Genomic DNA, 19,222 nt, shown 5'->3' with positions numbered 1-19,222 from the left:
GTCAAACATTATCAAAGGCATCCCTAGAGCTGCTGCTTTTCCAGGATTCATATGGGATCCCCTTTAAATGAGGAGTCTGGAGCCTACAAATGCATAGTGAACTAACCAAATGCATCAAGTGTTTTCAGATGCAAATTAAATTGTCAGTTAAGTCTGCATTTTCTTCCAGGTGCTCCAAGAATATTTTCTCATATGTCACCTTTCCCTAGCAGTGGGGATTTTTTACAAATTTTTTACACAGAGATATGAAATACTTACAGTTTAAAATAATGCTCCCTTTTGGAAAGTTTTAGTGCACTCCTTTTTGACTGACAATTGTTTTCCTGGAAAATGATCCAAACATTTTACTCATCTCACTATTAGGAGCCTCTTTTTAGAGAAGAGTGTTTGTTATAATTTTCTGAAATTTGGTCTTCTTTGAAAGCTTTCCCTAAGTTCACCCTGTTGCTCCTATTGTCTCACTGAGTTGTATCCCAGGAATTTATTTCTGGGATAGTTGTTTCCATCAGATGATATTTCCACTAATATTGATTCCCCAAAGAGACCCTGTGAGCAAGCTGAGCTCTGGAGTTCACTGTTTCCTTTGTGTCTCCTGAGTCAGTCCTGTTGAAAAATCTTATTTTGCAGTGGTGCTCCTTGAATAATGATATCCTAACAAACACCTGTTTGTTTTCAATTATGCCAAATACATAAATAAACAAGCTTTGCCTATCTGTCTCCCACTGGGCAATGTGGAATACACAGTTTCATAACAGGCATTGCTGGTAGCCCTTGCATTAGAAATTATTACACTTTTGTTGGATCTGTGAGTTGGCAAGTCATGATTTTTCCTTTATTATGTGTAGAATTTCCTCTTGCCAAAATGCAGTTTCCCCTACAGGGTCACAACTCCTAATAACACAAAATTACTACAATTACTGCATATTGTAATTAGGTTTTTATTCCTCCTTATTACAAAACTTTCAATAAAGATGTAAAATAGCTTCATTTCTATAGGAAATTCCCCCAGAAATAGTGAATAGAAATGAAGGTTGACTTTTGTCTCATTTCTTTTATTAGTTTAAAGATCTTCTATATTCCATTTTAGTGCACATTTGTAATATTGAAATTATAACTGATAAGTCAACATTGGTGTCTAGGAGATGAACACTTGTACTATTATCATTCCATGTAGACAACAATATCTCAGCCTTCCTTTTTGAATAATTTGTTAATCATTTATTCTATTACTGCTGATATTGTAACTGTGATATTTTACAACCACTTACAGTGGAAGAATTAAGAGGTTTTCAGTTTGTAATTGTTTTAACAGAAGGGAAAGAGTCTGCTGGGATTTTTCAAAAGCCATCTAAAACACTTGAATTTCACAGAGTGCTAATGGCATTTAGGAGTTTTCAGATATTTTGGAAGAGGATACTTTATATTTTTCAAAGTGTTGTCTAACTTGACTGTTCATCTTTTGCTCCTGAGTTATAAGGCATGAAGGGCTGGAATATGGTTGAAAGACGTATTTTTCTTAATTTGGCTGGCTTGGTTTCTCACTGAACTTGTTGGTTTGTAGTTGTACTGGCCACTGGTAGCCCCTGATGGCTCTGAGCACTTTTAGCCACTGGCTCTCCAGAAAGCAAACTGCAATTCCTGGAGCTACTCTTTCCCTTCTGATATTTTACTTCTCCAGGATATATTTTATGTATCACACCATTCATTTCCCAGCACAATGATTAGTTACACCTCTGAATATGTCAGGAGGTGGAAACATGGCTCTGCTTCCTTCCATCACTTCTGGCCCTTCACGTAATACAGAAAGAAATGAGCTGTTTCTTCTGCAAGCAGTGGAACAAATCAGCAGCAATAGTCTCTCATGCCTCATCTGTTCTCTTAGGCTGAAGGAGAAGATGGGACCTGGATCAGTTTTTTATTTGCACACCTATTGTTGGAATAGATAATTTTTTATGAAGAAAGCAGAGTTTGAGCATGCCAATGTGCTCCTATCCCTGGGCTGGGCAGGTCCTGTGACAACCATGGGCAAGAAATCCAGGAATAAAACCTTGGTTGCTGTAGATTCCCACAGGACTGGCATCTCCAGGGCAGAACTGACACAACAGAATTCAGTTTTGGCATCTCCAGGGCAGAACTGATACAAGAGATTTCAATTAAATCCTTCATCATCGACATAACGCAGAATCCAATCTATCCAGCCAGGAATTATTGGAGTTCACCAAATCCCAGTGAGTCAGCACTCACTGGAATCTTCCTAGAGGCCCAGGATATCTCCCTGAAAATAAATGAAGCAATTTGGCTGCTCAAAACTGACAGTCTCTTTTTACCCTCACTCTTTAGAATAGTTATTTTCACAAGGAATTTTAAAATCCTGAAGAAATTTTTATCTATTGATAAATAAGAAATGTGTCAAGGATGGTTTTGCAACTTTTCCAAATTGAAGCCACACGTGAGTAGGATCCATGAGAAAATTAAGACCTTGCTGGAAAAAAGAAAGATTCAAAAGAAGAAAAATATAAATTCTGTCCCTGAATGTCTTTATCACTGTTCTGCCAAGGGCAGTAACACAGCTGGGTATGTATGGATCAAAGAGACAAAAATACAAATCTGAATTTATTGCAAGAACTTTTAGAAACTGTTTTATGCATATTTTCCCCAATTTTTCTATAATGTAAAAGTGCCTGAAAATGTGAATGAAGTGGGAGCTCATGAGAGCCAAAGCATGGGCAAGAAGGAAGATATGAAATTGTAGAATTGTCAAGTTATTCAGGTTGGAAGAACCTGCTTGCACCAGAACACCTCTAACGATGGAGATTGCACAATTTCAGGGGATCATCTGTTCCAATGACTGAATGTCCTGGCAGTGGAAACCTCTCTGGTTGCAAGTCATATTTATTGTCCCTTTTCTTCCCAGTGTGTGCCTGGCTCTGTCCCCTGACAATGTCCCTGTCCTTGGTGGCAGGGCGTGGAAGGGGAGATGCATTTCTAGGAGAAATTTCATGCTCTGGGGTGGCTCCCACCACTCCTGGGCTCACCCAGCCCTCACTGGTGTGGTGAGGCAGCAGATTCCAGCTGTGCATCCCCCTTTCCAGCTGTGCATCCCCCTTTCCAGCTGTGCATCCCCTCCCTCAGCAATGTCCAGTTGTCCCTACCCAGGCCCTGTGGAGGGCCATGAGAGAGATAGAATTTAAAATTTAACGGGAAGTTCAAAGGCAGCTAAATATTATTTTTTTTTACTCTCTAAATCAGCACTTTGATCTCTGAAACTTTTAGACTTTATTTTTGCTCCGAGTAAGCATTAAGATACTCGAGTTATTGAGAGTGTAGCTACTAGTGGACTTTTCTGAGCATACATTGAAGGGATCCTTTACTGTTAGCTACATGGGTAGCTTACATTTATGATAAAATATTTTAAGTTTCTCCATGCCTTTGTTCAGAATGATGTGCAAATGAACATCTCTATTTCCCACATGTGTAGCATGCCCATAAAAGTGAATTTTGCCTTGACTTCAATGAGTACATTTTAAACTGAAGTCAATTTTGGCTTAGATTTCCTAAATGTTAGAGCTGTTTCATCTTCAGTAAGCCTGCTTATCAGCTCCTAAATAAATCTTTCATACTGCAGTCAAGTGATAGAATTAAAAGAAGAAAAATATGAAAATGCAAAATCCAATATTAATTCATTTTATTTTATCATACTCAAGGGCAAATGAAGTTGATGGCCCATTTTTTAATTGATATATTGATTACAGTTTTGGAAGAAGTGGTGGTGGAATTCAGCAAAAATGATTGAGGTGGTACAAATGCTTATAAATCTGTCCCACATTGTTCGTGTTCTTTAATTGTAATTGTCTGATAAAACCTCCATTGCTTTCTGTAATTAACCTAATGGTCTAAATGAATTTCCAGATCACTGGTTATTCATTTCAATATAGAAAATGCCATTACACTGAGTTTAATTAATACTAAGTAAGTTCACAGTCCATTGTACCATTAGAATAGAATTTTATTGTTTTAACTGTTTAAATTATGAATATTATTTCCTCTCATCTTGTTTGTCCCATTTATGAACTTGAGTGTTCATTTTCTATTCATACTGAAAATAGCATAAACCCCTATAATTAAAATATTTAAAACCCAATGCTCTTCAAGCTCACATCCTCAAAATATCAGTGTAGATGGGGATTTTTTTTATTTTATTTATTGTTCAACTATTTTTAAACAGAATTCAGTGAGTGCCAAGCTCATAATCCCATGATATGCCCTAGAACATCTTATTTATCTTGATATTCCTTTCACAGAAGTACATATGACAGATAAGCACTCACCAGAGGATCCTTTTGCTTTGCGTCAGACAGATATTAAAACAATAAACTATCTTGCCCTGGGATTTTAGCTTATGAGCCACCAGGAAACAACAAGGCAAAGATGAGATGTTTTTGAAAGGTGGGAAGGCAGTTCTCTTGGAAAATTCCCTGGAAACCTTTGGTCCTGTAATATTTTTGACAGGAAATATTTTAAATGCTAAAGTTTTTGGGATTTTTTTTTAAAGCAAGGAAAACACACTTCATTCAGAGCAGACATTAGAAGTGTCCCAAAATTAACCCAATATTCCTATTATTCTGTGCATTGTGTGATAGGAGACAAGGAAATCTATGGCACAAGCATAAAGTATTAATTACATGATGTAGGATTTTTTTTCTAGATTGAAATACTTACATATAGCAGACATATGTCCTAGTTTTTAAAAAGATGGTTTTTCCTGTGGGTGTTTTGTTTTAATTCATAGATTGAGGATGGTTCAGGATCTTATAGAATAGACAGGGAAAATCATAAATATACATTTTATGTTTATAAAGAGCACATCCAGCTGTAGGATTTTTTGTGGACTCATTCCTACAGAAATGAAAATTAAGTCAAGCTTGTCTGTGCAGTATGTCCTTGCTTTTAGAAATAGGTTACTTGGCTTAGGAATATTAGTAAACCACCTAAAAAATGCTGTATGGAACTATTTTCATCTTGCTTGTTTCAGTGAAGACATTGCAGGTTTTATTTTCCTGTGGCGTTACTAATGGATTGAAGGAAGACCTTTGACATTTCTATTATGTTCTGGGATATTTTCAATACCAAGAAAATTACACAGGGAAAATAGAAATTTTCGAAAGGTGATTCAAAGTGTGCTTCTGAGCCAAATCATTACTGGAAGCATTTGGTTTGGAAACCTTGATTCTGTTGATTTTTGTCGTGTTTAATCTGTTGCACACCTGTAATTACCTGAAAATTATCCTGTAATGATGGCAGTTTGCTGCCACTCCAAGCAGCTGAAGGGCGGATGCTCCTGGCACTGGGTGAATCCTCCTCTGGGTTTTGTGTGTCAGTCATGACTGACCTCATTCAATCTGAATGGACATACATTGCAATGACATCAGTGATTCATTTGCTCTGATTTTATTGTTGTAGTTTTTCTTCGTTTAACTGTTTGGCAGGCTTGCCATTTTGAATTAGAATATGGGTCAGGAGCAGTTTAAAAAAAATGAGTATTCATGTGGTATAAATAATTTGCCAGAGCTTCGGTATTTCTGAATTGAATGTAGAAAGGTTCTGCAAACTAAATTTTTAATTGGTCTGTTTTCTCTTGAGCTAAATTGGGATGGGAAGTCAGTTCATCACCAATGAAATATATATCAGTGCACTATATCTACACCTTGGTGGTTTTGTCTGCTTCTTATTGCTTTATAGGAAACAGGTAGAGCACCCTGCAAAGGAGACTCTGATTGGGCCATTAATTAACCAAATTAACCATTGTAGGGCTGCAGTTCCTGACTGAGGGTACAAAAATCCTGCCAAAGGGAAATGTGAGAGAAGCAATCTCATGAGTGATTTCCACGCCACAAAAATCTTATTATTGAACATTTAGGGGTCAAACTATCTTTTGATTTGCTTCCTGAATTAATTGCCTTTATTTATGAAGAGAATCACCCAGTAGTGACCAGGAAAAATGTTCCAATTGCCCTTCCCTTTTGTGTTTTGAATATTTGTGTTCTTTATTTAAGTGAAAGCTTAAATAAAGAAGATACCAATAGTAAGTAGGAAGGGAATGGCTTTCCTTAATTCCCACCCTGGTGAACAGAAGTGTAGAGAAATGTTGATGTCATCTCATGTTGAAATGTCTTTAGAAGGTTTTTATACTCTGTTCTGTCCCACTGCCTTGGGCCTTGTTATGATGCAGGACAACACCATTGATGTTCAAGTAAGATAAATATATTCCAAAATTTAAAAAATTAATAAAACTATATCCATATGCATAGCCTTACATTCTTGATTTAAGTATCATCCTGTTTTTAACTGCAAAGTGACCTCTTTGGGGTTTTTTCTGTGGTTTGTTTGCTTTGGTTGTTTGGTTTTGGGGTTTGTTTTGGGGGTTTTTGTTTGGGTCTTTTTGTTTGTTTTTTTTAATTTAAAAAATGTTTTGGTAGCACGGCCTGAAATTCTTCCTACAGCATTTTTGGTGTTTTGTATCAGTATACATTGCCTTTTTGGAACAATTTTCAGGATAACTCTCATTTTACCTCCTGTCTATTCATATGTTAAATGATTACTTACTTATAAGTCATCACTAAAATACATTATGTCTAAAACCTGTAAACGTGGCTTTTAATTCACTCCCAAAAATGAATTTTTCAGGGCCTTGCTGTTTGCCCTCATTCTTCTGTTGGTCTGATTTGTGCCAGAGCAGTGTGTCTAAACCAGCAGGAATTTTGGAAAGAGAGACACATCCTGAATTTTGTCACTGACTTTTTACCACTTATACACAACCCTGCATGTGGGTAGTGGGAGATAGCTGGAAATGTAGTAAATTATGGAGAATATCTCTGTCTTTTAGTTCCAGTAATAAAATCTGCGTGTTCCCAAGGACAGCTGGGAGCTCAGGTGCCTTCCCAGGTGCTCTGCTTTTGGTGGACACACTGCACCTGGCCACTGGCAGCACTGCTGACTGTGATTTAGGGCAAGAGGACTGTTTGGACTTCCTCTTCTCAGAATGCAGCTAAATAGTGAGAATTACCTGTACTAATTACTGTTACTATGTACATTTTGGTTGCATAGTGAGAATTGCATTCAGTATTATCCTGCATTGTGTTCTGAGACGCAATTGTACATCAGAGCCCTTTGAGCACAGTCCTGGGTCCCTCCTTCTCTGGCTCTGCATCCTCTCTGCTGGTGTCACTCATTTTTAGTACCAGACCCACAGTGCTGATTGTGGTACATCTCGAATCATCCTGTCTGTCAGACAGCAAACTCTTAATTTTGTGCCTTTCAGCTTAGCCTGTAAGATCTGCTTTCAAACAAAGGCACACCTTAGTGTCACTCTGTTTTGTGATGGTTGTCATTGAATCATGGCTCTTGGAACTGTGCTGTGTGCAGCAAAATTCAACCTGAATTTCACAGCTAATAAGTGCTTTTTAGGAATTAACATTTTTCGTATCGGTATGACTTTGCGGGTGCAATTCTTTGTTTTGACAATTTTTCCTTTATGGTTTGGATTAGGTTAACAGCTGGGTTTTTCCTCTGTTACTTTCTGCCTAAATTGTTCCCAATGCATTCTGACAGTGTTCTTTTTACAGTTTAACAATTCTCTTGAGCTTTAGGAATCCTTGTGTCATCTAAACAGTATTTTCTTGTCACTATATAATTGACTTTCATAAACATTCAAATTACTAAATTTTGTCATCTCTTTTAGCAGTGCTACTCTTCATCCAGCTTTCCACAACCTTTTTTCTTTGTCTTGGAAGTGGTGCTTTGTCAGACACAAGGGATTTTTTCCATTTGCTTGAAACTTAGAGCTGTCCAATAACTGGGAACACCAGACAAGATATTGATCACTTTGATCATCTATATTTGAAGATTGTTCTTTAATTTAAGATCAAACCTGTCTTCTCTGATCTCTACTGTTTCTTTTCCTTTATGGTCTGGGTGCTTTTTTACCTCCCGAGCTTTTCCCTCTGTTTTAGTTGTTTCCTTTGTGAAAAGCCAACTGTTCTTTGTACCTCAACTATTTGCAATTTCAACTATGCAGTACTCATTTTGATTTTAAGTACATCATAAGTAATTTCACCACCAGTTATAGTTTTTTTTAGACTCAGAGAGGTAGGTTGGTGTCATTACATAGCTTCACAAAAAGAGTTCTCAACCATCTTACCTGTTCCTTTGTATCTCTTCACCTTCTCTATTTTCTTCTGCTCGTTCTTGGAAACCCCTTGATGTCTTAGGGTGATGTCAAGTGGCTGCATATGCAATCCAGTTAAAGAAGGGCGAGGTGTAAGGGAATTTCTGATAACCACAGAATCACCAAATGGCCAATTCTGAGTGGCTGAGGTTGGAGGGCACCCTGGAGAACAAACTGTCCACCCCTGCTGCAGCAGCCAAGCCTGGGGAGGCTCTCCAGGACCACACTCCAACAGCTTGGGAACATCTCCAAGGATGGAGATCCTGCAGCCCCTCTGGGCAGCTGTGCCAATGACCAGCCATCCTCACATGGAAAAAGCTTAGGCAGGAAGATGAGAGAGTTTCCAGGCTTGGGCGTCAAGGTTTGGCTCAGAAGGTTATAAATTAGTGGCATGCCATGGTATCCATTTCCAGAGAAACCAACAGTGGATTGTTTATTGGTTACATGAGAAGAGATGAAACAAAAATAATAGTTCCATCTAGACTTAAAAAAATTACAAGGAAGTCAGTGTATCAAAGTCATTGAGATAACAGATCAATTAGATCTGAAAACAACTTTAAGATAAGCAGATGAAATTTTGTTCAAACAGTTAAGTGTCTTCCTATAATTTAACATAGGAATAAATAGTAGGTTGCTTTTTAGTCAAGTATTTAGTTTATGGTTTTGTTTGTGTGCATTTTATTATAGCTTGGTATGGAATAATCTAAAAATCTGATTCTTCCCATGTCTGAGGTAGAAATATTTGAAAACAATATTTTAAAGCAGTTTTCTGCCCCCTTTCTAGAAATATTTACATATACCTCAGTATAAAAAGTTTCACCACATTTATGTGAAATTTGGTGCTAATTTGGATTTGACAGGAAACTTAATGCAGTAGTGTTGTGTAAAGGGATTCAATTACAGTGTGCAGTGTTTTGTAAGTAACTGTCTTGCATAAAAAAAGTTAATTAATCAGAGCTGTGTCAATTTCCTTGTGCCATGTCAATTTGCAGCAAGGTAATTAATCACTAATCGCCCAGCGTGCAGCAAACTAAGGGACAATCCATGAGTCATTTGTTGTTATTTTTTTCCGAATAAATGGCACACAGAGCCATGAAGAAACACATCTTGCCTTTCATAATATTTTTATCGACAGTTTTGCATGTTGTAATAGACTGCAGCAACAAGCAGCTGTAGTTCAATGGAATATGAATATTAAAGAAACAAATGAGAGCAGATTTATAGGCCATTGCTTTTCTGTTATGTCAGTTTTGAGATTACACTGAGCAAATGAACAGTGAAAAATTACTCTTCCATGTGGAGGATGGTGATTAGACTTGTACATTAATTAGAGATTTTTGTTTTCCTTTTTAATGCATTTCAAATGAGAATGTCCTATAAGTAGGGGTTTCTCAAAAATGCAGATTTATTTATTCCTAAACAACAGTGTGTAATCTGGCATGTATTTTTTTTTACAATGGTAAGGAAACAATTGGTCTATAATTTTAAGTATGGTTCAAAAAATAAATAGCTTGTGAAAGAAAGAAATAGAAGTGACCAGTTGTGACTGTGTTTGATGTATATGGGAAATTTATTTTGAACACAGTTAATTCTCAACTAGATTCTAGGAAAAATCATCTCACAACAGTGACAGGATAAGAAATGTATTTTCAGCCTGTAATTTTAAAAACTGTGAACTTTCTAAAGATTTTTTTTACCCTCAATTTGAATTGTGCATATGCACATATATTTCTATATAATATAAATGCCTTTTTATGTTAAAATCTGTATTAACAGGGCTTACATTTTCCTTGCAGTGTGCTTTGGTCTGTGTATTTAAATGCACAAATCCTCTTTAGCCCAGTGTTTATAATTCATTCAAAGAATGCCACTTAATAATACTTATTACTATTACAGTGAAGGGAGAACACAGCCCACATTGGGATAAACTGCTGATTCCGTTCCTGAAATCTCAGATAATATCATATAGATTATTCTGCTTAGCCTTTCTCAGCATGCTACCCATTACATCTCTTTGTTTTTAATTTATTGTGTTTCCTCAACGGGGATCCTCCTGAACTATGGGGATGATGTGAACGTGTCTCCCTGTCTCTCCAGCAGTTAAACCGCGCCGCAGTAAATTAGCGACAAACCGATTCCAACACGACGGAACATTAAAATTCTTCCCCATCAAACATTTGCAAACTCTTGGTGGCAGATGACCCGCTACTCTGTGCAGAGGAGGAGAGATTAGGAGTGATGAGAGGTAGATCTGCTCATCCATTTTGATGGCACACCTTTCTTGGGGCATATGGCACCCTCATACAAATTCAAACCGCAGCACAAATGTGAAGAATAATTGCCCATTAAAGTGGCTGTATATTTTTATGGCTTTGATACAAAATCTGCCCCCTGTTGTCTTTTGCATCTGCTGCTCTTCCATCTATCCCAAAGCTTTAAAACTTTAATACGCAGTGTATAACCCTTAAGTATTTTTTTGCCAGGTTATATTCCTCTTCTTGGGAACTCAAGCTTTTCATTGTTCCTTCAGTCTTTGTTTTCCCAGGCCTTGTTGAGATATGGTGCCTACAAAGTGCACCTCCCTGTCGTGTTCATTTAATAAAAGATTAGTAAAACAAATGCTGATATTACATCTTCAGGGAAAAATTAAGATTTGATTAAATTTCATTTGTGAACTCAAAGATTAAGTTTTTCTTCCTTATGCTCATATTTGCTTATTCTATAAAATGATTAGTTATCTAAATTTTGCTGATACACTATTGTGAATCCAAAGGCCTTTTTATTTGTTTAAATGTGGCAGTGTGCTGGCCATATTTCATGTTTGAGATCTAAAATGGAAGTTCACTGAAGTGACAGTGATTCCACATTTACAAAGTGTATGAAGATAAAACTTTGTAGACAATATTAATTGTAATAATACATTTTAAAATTGCATCCCCCTAAGTATAAAAATAGAACAAACAAGTGTACAGAAGAAATCTTACCAGCATAATGTTCTTAAAACAACTTCATTTAGGCTGTAGTGGATGTTTTGTATGATATTGGATAATTATATTAAGGAAAGCCAAGGATTTCCACAGCATATTATTTATACTCTAATTTTTTTAACTCGAAAAATTAAATTGCTGAGTGACTGCAGGAACTGAGTTTTGTAGTTGCAGTTTCATTCATATTTGAATAGCAGAGTGAATATCTATAGAATGGATGGGGCCATTAGATGAAAATGTAAATTGTTTTTTATGGCTTGATGTTTGATGATGTATTGTCCTTAGAAAAGCCTTTCTTGTTACAATCTCGTGTTATCACCTCCTATCATCAACATGCATTTGGAGAAATCTGCCTTTTCTCAGTCACAGATCAGAAGAATTCCAGTCATCAAATTACTTTGATGAATTTAAGCAGCTTTTGCTTAGAAGTGGGCTCAGATGCTTCCCTGCTGAGAGTCAAACACATTTTCAAGCCCCTTATAAATAGCATTTTCACTGACTGGGTTTCAGCAGCTTGGCACTGAGGCACAAAGGAAGGTTGACCTACAAACTGTAAGTCATTAAAACCTCTACCCCTCCTGGCTACTATCTTCATTACTTTTGGGACTCTTTAATAGCATTTAATGCTTCCTGATGGGACAACCCTTTTCATAAAGTTCTTTTTATGAAGTCCATTCTTCAGTTGTGTTCGTTGTGTTCTAATGCTGCCACTTCTGCTGGTTATTTTGGGGTAAGGATATTAAAAAGTTGGTAGCAAAATAAATTCTGTGGTTATTACATATTCCTACCCATCTAATTTCTCAGCTGGGCTGAAGGAACATTATGGGGTTTTTTCTGAACACAAATCCAGGGCAACAAAACCTGTTGATTCCTTTACCTCCAATCTCAATGTCTAATATTACTACATGACAATAGAAAGTGTGTTTTCAGATACTCTGATTTTTAGATGAACCCAAATCAATTTTTGGGATTTGTATCATTCTGTTATTAATAAACTCAACTGTTAGACCTCACTTGATTCTAAGTGCAGTGCCACTCTTAGTCCCATGTTTAGGTTCCGTCATGTCTGATCCTCTTCCTGACAGAGCTGCACCTCACTGCTCTGCCTTCCACTAATTGCTTCTGTAGGTTTTTTGTGCTCTGCTTTACTTTAGACATTTCATGCTCTGGGACTTTATTAACAGAGCAATGTAAGGCAAGCATAGCGAAACAATTGCATTACTTCAGGCTTCTCATTCAAACTCATCCTTTCAATTGCAGATACTTTGAAAATTATAAAGAAACCATCACTCTATTTTCTTAGCATCTCCTATGACGGCTGAGCCTTCCTGGCAGGTTTTGGATTTGGTAAACTCTTATGGACTAAATGACTTTCCCTGCTATCTCTGTTTTCTTCCTTTTTCTGTTTTGTTTAGAGAAAGCCTTCTTTCTCATTAAAATATAATAATAATAATATTTTTTTAAAAGTTATTTTTGACTCATTTGTTTGTGGGGCACCTCTGCTTTTCCAGTGGCATTTATTTGTGGAAAGTATTCACTGTCAAAGATTTGAGATCAGTGACCCTCCTTGTAATTCTTTCCAAGGTGTGACTGCCATGAAGAATAAAGAGAATTTAGGATTAATGCTCCATTGTTGCAAAATATGTATCTGGATATGTCTGTGTGAAAGCTGGGCTGAATGGCACAATTCAAAGGAAAAAATGCTCACAAACCACATTGGGGGTTCATTCTTTCACAGAGGCATTTCCTGGGTGTCTCCCCACAATTTCAGTTGGTTTTAATTATTGCTTAGGACCCTAAAAGAACAAATGCTGTAAATATTGCCTAACATAGATGTTCATTACAAAGAATTAATTACTGGAACAGAACTCTGGGCAGGACTTCCAGACCATGTCTTGCAAGCCCACAGTGGTGTTACATATCTTACATTGCTGGAGCTTATGCGGGTTTTGAGTTAGCTGGATTTTCTCTATCACTTCTGTTCTTCTTGTGAAAGTGTGTTTTCTATCAATATTTAGAAAACTACAGATGCAGGTGAAGAAGTTTTAAGGTTGTCTGGTTTTTTTTTGTTTGTTTGTTTTGTTTTGTAATTGCCACTTAGCTCAGTAAAATGTCTCTTGATTTTGGCAATTTAGGAGTCTCTCTAAAGGCTAGACTTTATCATTTAACATGTCCATCATTTCAGTTATCAGTTTTGCCTGGACATTCTCTCAAATCCATTTCCACCTATTTACTTAAGCAAACTCTCCTGAGCACTGCTGTGTTGGGTTCATTCTTTTTTTATTTAGTTAGTTGCAGTTTCCTTTCTAAGACAAAAATTAGCAATAAATTTATTGGAGAACTTACTTCTAGCAATGCCTCTTAGTTGGAAAGGAGTGATTTTTTCCTAAGGCAGGCAGCTGAACATTACTTTTACACAAAGATAACTGCCCTGGATTAGATTGGTTCTCCATCCAGGCCAATACCTGTAACTGCAAAAGAACAAAACCTGGATGAAGAAAGTAAAGAAAACTTGTTAGACTGGATGGAGTGGAGTAGGTAGTGTAGTCTGTAGTTCTTTGAACATTATGTAAAACTGTATTTTTCATTTTCCTTTTTGGTATTAGTTTTTATACAAGGCTGTATATTTGGAAAGGGAAAGGACAGAAGTTACGTGGTTTCAGCAGCAGGTCATAACTCTGTCACTACTCTATTTACGCTGGTCAATACTCAGTCTTGTTGAATATGCAAAAATACTTAGAGCATCCAAATTTCACATAGATGATGTATATGTTGTTCTTCTTTAAAAGAAATGTTTTCTAGTACAATTCCTTTAAGCCTTCTTAAATGCAGTTGCTTGCAAAGTTATCAACAGAATATTAAGTTCTTCACCTTCATCTTTATGATTTATAAATTCCTTTTATATTCCTTATAACATATGGTATTTGCACTTTCTAAGACATACCTAATTTATTTGCATTGCCATAAGGTTAGTTTATATTGTATCACAGGCATGTAAATCTTTGCAGAATTACTGTGTAACCTTTTTGTAAGAGAGAAGGACCTAGCAAAGTCCCAAAGCCACAGCAGTAAGGCGGTAATAGAGAAATCACCATAATTACAGTACTTACCTTCACAAGACCTAAAGTTGTGAAATTTTCATTTTCTTTTTTCAAATTCAACTTTTAAAATTTGATGCTAAATGAGGATTGAAATCAATTAATATTTCAGATTTGAAAATTTTTGTACAGCAGTATTTCCATTTGCTTGCTTTATATTAGGGCTTTGCTAAGCAATATTTGTTTCACTTCATTATTTACATAACTGAAAAAAAAATAAATTAAACACAGTGAAGTACATTTGATGCAACCTGATGCCAACAGAGCTGGATTTGATTTTAACTTGTCTCACTGATGAATTCATTCAAGAAATGCCTGTTCTTACATTGACACACAATATATGTATGAAGGAGAAATGAAGTAATGAAGCACTGCTTAAAAAACTGCCAGAGAAAGCAAAGTGTGAAGTTTTGTTTTTTGTTTTGGAGTTTTATTATTCTTTTTTCAATTAGAAAGTTATCAAGAGGGAAGTTTTACAAAAGAAAAGCCTCTAATACTGTATTACTGTTCAATTTCTGATTAAAATATTTAAAGTGTCGTATGGAATGGTAATTAATGTTCACAGATTCAATGAAAATATAAAAATGTCTGAATTAATTTCTTTGTTATATGGTTAAATTATTTCTATTTCATCTGAATATTATATGGATTCAGAGGTGTTCTGATATACAACTCTTGCCTTTGAAGAACTGAAAGGTACTGTTATGTACATGGTGCAGCCGCCAAAAAAATGAGACAAGAGATGAAAAACTCTTTGAGTTATTACACAGTTAAGAGCTGGTTAATAATCCAGCTCTTGAACAACAGCAAAGCTCTGCTCAGTTGGCAAAATCACTGGATAATTTAGATCAATTGAGGTCACCTGAGTCTCTAATGTCTCACCCCTACTCAAAACAGGTCTGAATTTAGAAGACAGATCCAATAATGCGATGCAAATATCTCTGACATTAAAAATTTGAGCCTGAACTTGGACCTCGGGAGTCTCCTGGTAGTAGTGTTGGCTGAACTAGTCAACACTCCTTTCATTAGTGTCCTCTGAGAAACTCAGGGCCTTAAATGGCACTGCCCTCCAAATTCCCAGTTTGCTGCCTGCTCTTTGCAGGCAGAGATTTGTGTGAAAGGACGAGCTAAAATACTTTGGCAACTCCCTCATCCAGCTATGGGAAAGCTTTTACACCATCACAACTCCAGAATTGTCACAGACATCTTTTATCAAAAATCCTTTCCTTAGGATTTTTCCTCCTGAGAAGCTGAGAGGCCTCAAAAACAAAATGTAAACAATGATTATCTGCTGCTGTGGAATGCAACAGGTGCATCTGTGATTGGTCTCATGTGGTTGTTTCTAATTAATGGCCAATCACAGTCAGCTGGCTCAGACTGTCTGAGATAGAAGCTTTTGCTATCATTCCTTCTTTTTCTATTCTTAGCTAGCCTTCTGATGAAATCCTTTCTTCTATTCTTTTAGTATAGTTTTAATATAATAAATACCATAAAATAATAAATCAAGCCTTCTGAAACATGGAGTCAGATCCTCATCTCTTCCCTCATCCTCGGACCCCTGTGAACACGGTCACACAGAATTGGTCCAGAATGTGGCACTGCCATCCAAATTCCCAGTTTGCTGCTCTTTGCAGGCAGAGATTTGTGTGAAAAGACGAGCTAAAACACTTTGGCCACTCCCTTGTCCAGGCTACAGGCGAGCCTTTACACCACCACAACTCTAGAATTGCTCTTCTCACTAATGCCTGTTGTTGTTTTTGTTTCCCTCTGCAGTGCCAGGATTTCCCTACCCTGCTGCGACCGCAGCCGCCGCGTACAGAGGTGCCCACCTACGAGGCCGGGGTCGCACGGTGTACAACACGTTCCGAGCAGCAGCTCCCCCTCCTCCCATCCCAGCCTACGGCGGGTAAGGAGCTCTGAATTTCTGAAATCCCCTCGCTCACCTCTGGCCCAGCATGGATCCAGGAGCCTGGGCACCGTTCCCAGCCCTGCTGCACGCGGGTCGTGCCTGCCCGGCACCGGCGCCTCGCACAGCAAGGCTTGAAAAATGACTGTAATTTGTACTGCCATGCTTGGTGGCCTTAAGCATTTCAGATGTCACATATTGTTATGTAAATGCTCCCGCAAACGGAACGCTCCGGAACGGGGAGATTGTTTCGGCTAAAGGTATATTTCTTGATGATTGCAAACATCTGGTTATTAAGGAGGTTGGATCGAGTTAAGTTCTTTTTTCCTTCAAATGGCCTGCTGGAAGTTGTCTCTGCACCTGAAGGCTTAGTGCTGGATTTTTTTTTTTAAATATATATTTTTTTATCGCAGTTTGCTTAGTTTTTCTAGTTGCCATCTTTGCCATGATAGAAATCTGGGGTGCTCCTCGCAGGGCCATGGCTTTTGTGTAGTTTTGCTTAAATAATGCCTTAAGATTTTGCTGTCAATGACCTGCATTTACTAAAAGCAAATAGTAAACTAAGGAACCAAGAAGAGGAATTTATAGCATTAATTTCTAGTAATTCTATAATCTTTTTTATTTCGGAAGATAGTTTGGGTTTTATGTATATTTTTGGGGGAAAGAAAGAATAAATAGTTTTTCCTGTCGCTCTGTAAAAGCTGACACAGAAAGGCTTTGTATGCTGCATGAAACACAAAAACCCTAATAACATTAGCGAAAGATGTTCAGCTGTCAAGAAATTAGGAAATCTGTAAAATCAGAAAACGTAGCGGATCCTAGGCTGGAGTAGTATTTTGTCATAAAAACTTAATGTGCCACTACCTCTTTGTAGAGCTGTTGGATCTTTCTGGGATGGGGTCAGGAAGGGTTGGCACAGGCAGTGAGAGAAGGTGATCCCTCTCTCTGTCTCTCTGTTTCTCTCCCTGCCCTCACTGAAATCCTGTTCAGCAGCTCCTTGGCTCCCATGGGTGATCTCCCCTTGTGCAGAAGCTGCCCACACAATCCCTGTCCCCTTGCTCCATTCCAGTAGGTGATGGGTGCCCTGCACCAGTTCCCACAATTTCCCAGTAAGCCTTGCTTCTATTAAGCCAAAAGGAGCATCTTTTTCCTGACAAATTTGCTAATCTCATCAGTCAGCCTCTGGCCTGAGTTTTCAGGGATTTATTTATACAGGCAGTTTGACCATGTTGTCACATTGGGCAGTTATTATTTCAAAGAAATGAGGCATTCTAAAAACTAATGTAAAAATCATGCCACATAATCAGGTTATTTTGTAAAAGTGTATTCTGTTGGTTTATTTGAGTGTTTTGTGTAGTTTATTAAGAAAAACAGTATTACCACTACTGAAGGAAGACATTTTTCTGAAGTTTGCCTGAATTACATTTGGGCAAGGATGGTGTCCCTCCAAAGTTATTCTTCTGCTGCCATACTCTCAGTCAGTGCAGGCATTTGCACATGGCAAAGATGTAAACAAGTTAGAATGCCCTGCATTCAGATTTTCAATCATAATTCCTCAGCTACCAAATGGATTCAGCACCTAAAGAAAGTGGACTCTCCATCTCTACCTTGTTTAAAAGCAAGTTCTTAAATTTGAACATAGAGTGCAATATATAGTGAGATAACAATGTCATCAGTTTCATGATGACATCACACTTTAGTTAAATACAAAGTCATAAAGGTATATACAAAAATGATTACCAGCTGTGTGTGATAGTTTTTGAATTGGACAGTACTTTTTGGTTAGTATTTGCAAAATGAGTAAATATTTTCTGCTGAGTAAGTAACTTAAATTTGCCTTAATTTAAGAGGCCACATGTGGGTGCTCTATGTGTATTTGTGTGTGGTGGTATACACATTATTATAATCAGTTCAGTGAGTCAGCAGCATGAATTCCATTTCCAAGAGTAGCACATGTGTATCCCCATGTAATTGTACTGCTGATTGCCAGCACCTTTAGCAGTAAGTTAGATGTGTGAGCACAGAGAACTCTGTTGCAGGTCATTGCAAAGGTTCTGCAGAGGGAGCCCTGCCTTGTCACAGGTCCCATCATCTCGCTCTGATGGTTTTCAGTTGTCTGTCAGGTACCCTTGCTAATCTAGGGATCACCTTGCCACCAAACATAATTTGACACTGCAAAAGGTTTCAATTACTAAGCCCTGTCTTAATCATGTAGGTCTTGTTCAGATATTTAAGTTTTTCCATCTACCTGTGCTTCCCAATAAGGTCCTGCTTTCTGAATTGCCCATTTTGTAATTCATACAGATATGTATAATTTCTGCACTGAATTACAACATGCTGTAATTCAGTACAGAAATTATACATATCTCTGTTGCCCTGATCCACAGCTGGGGTAATAAAGCTTTGTTTTCCCATAATTTCTTTGGCCTGGCATATTAGATCTCATGTTGGTATCTTCACTGGTACAAGAGTGTGACGTGGAATTGCTGAGTGATTCTTTGTTCTCTGCTCACCTATTCTATCCCATGACCCATCAAAGAAGCAATAAGCAATTTCCATCAGAAAAAAAATCTTTGATCAAAGAAAATAAGTTATGAGAATGTGGGTTTTGGTCACAACATGAATAGAAGTCAAGGAAAATTATTAAGATAGTAAAGACATTACAGAGAATGAATCAGCTTAGGAAAGGAAGCAAATAACTTGGAATATCATTTGTTGATAAGAAAAATAGAGTAAGTTTTGAATGCTGTTATGCAATCAATTTAGTAGCAATTTATTATTTTTCACTCAAGGAAGGCACCCAGCCTTACAGCCAAGTAAACAGTTTCATACTTAAGTATTTTCAGTCATTAAATAAAAAAAATTACACATTTTCTATAATGAAAGCTATACTTTTAATAATAAATTTACATTAAAATCAATGTTTAATTAGAAAATATTTCAAGAAAGAACCTACGTGTAGTTGCAAAATATAAAGCTGAACATTGCAATTACCTCCTTTAATTTT

General features: G+C 37.1%; 1 protein-coding gene across 33 annotated transcripts in view; it reads left to right on the top strand.

The window, feature by feature from the left end:
- The window catches only part of RBFOX1 (RNA binding fox-1 homolog 1), a 1,162,974-nt gene that overhangs the window by 1,099,885 nt on the left and 43,867 nt on the right, over positions 1–19,222 (top strand). For all 33 annotated transcript variants that reach the window (XM_063171112.1, XM_063171116.1, XM_063171117.1 and 30 more), the window contains one exon: positions 16,083–16,215. In XM_063171112.1, coding sequence (XP_063027182.1) covers positions 16,083–16,215 — 133 coding nt within the window. The remainder of the gene's footprint in view (positions 1–16,082; positions 16,216–19,222) is intronic.

Source organism: Melospiza melodia, chromosome 18, assembly GCF_035770615.1.
Source record: "Melospiza melodia melodia isolate bMelMel2 chromosome 18, bMelMel2.pri, whole genome shotgun sequence".
Lineage (NCBI taxonomy): Eukaryota > Metazoa > Chordata > Aves > Passeriformes > Passerellidae > Melospiza > Melospiza melodia.
The sequence above is the reverse complement of the archived record's forward strand: the minus strand, read 5'-3'. Positions and strand labels throughout refer to the sequence as shown.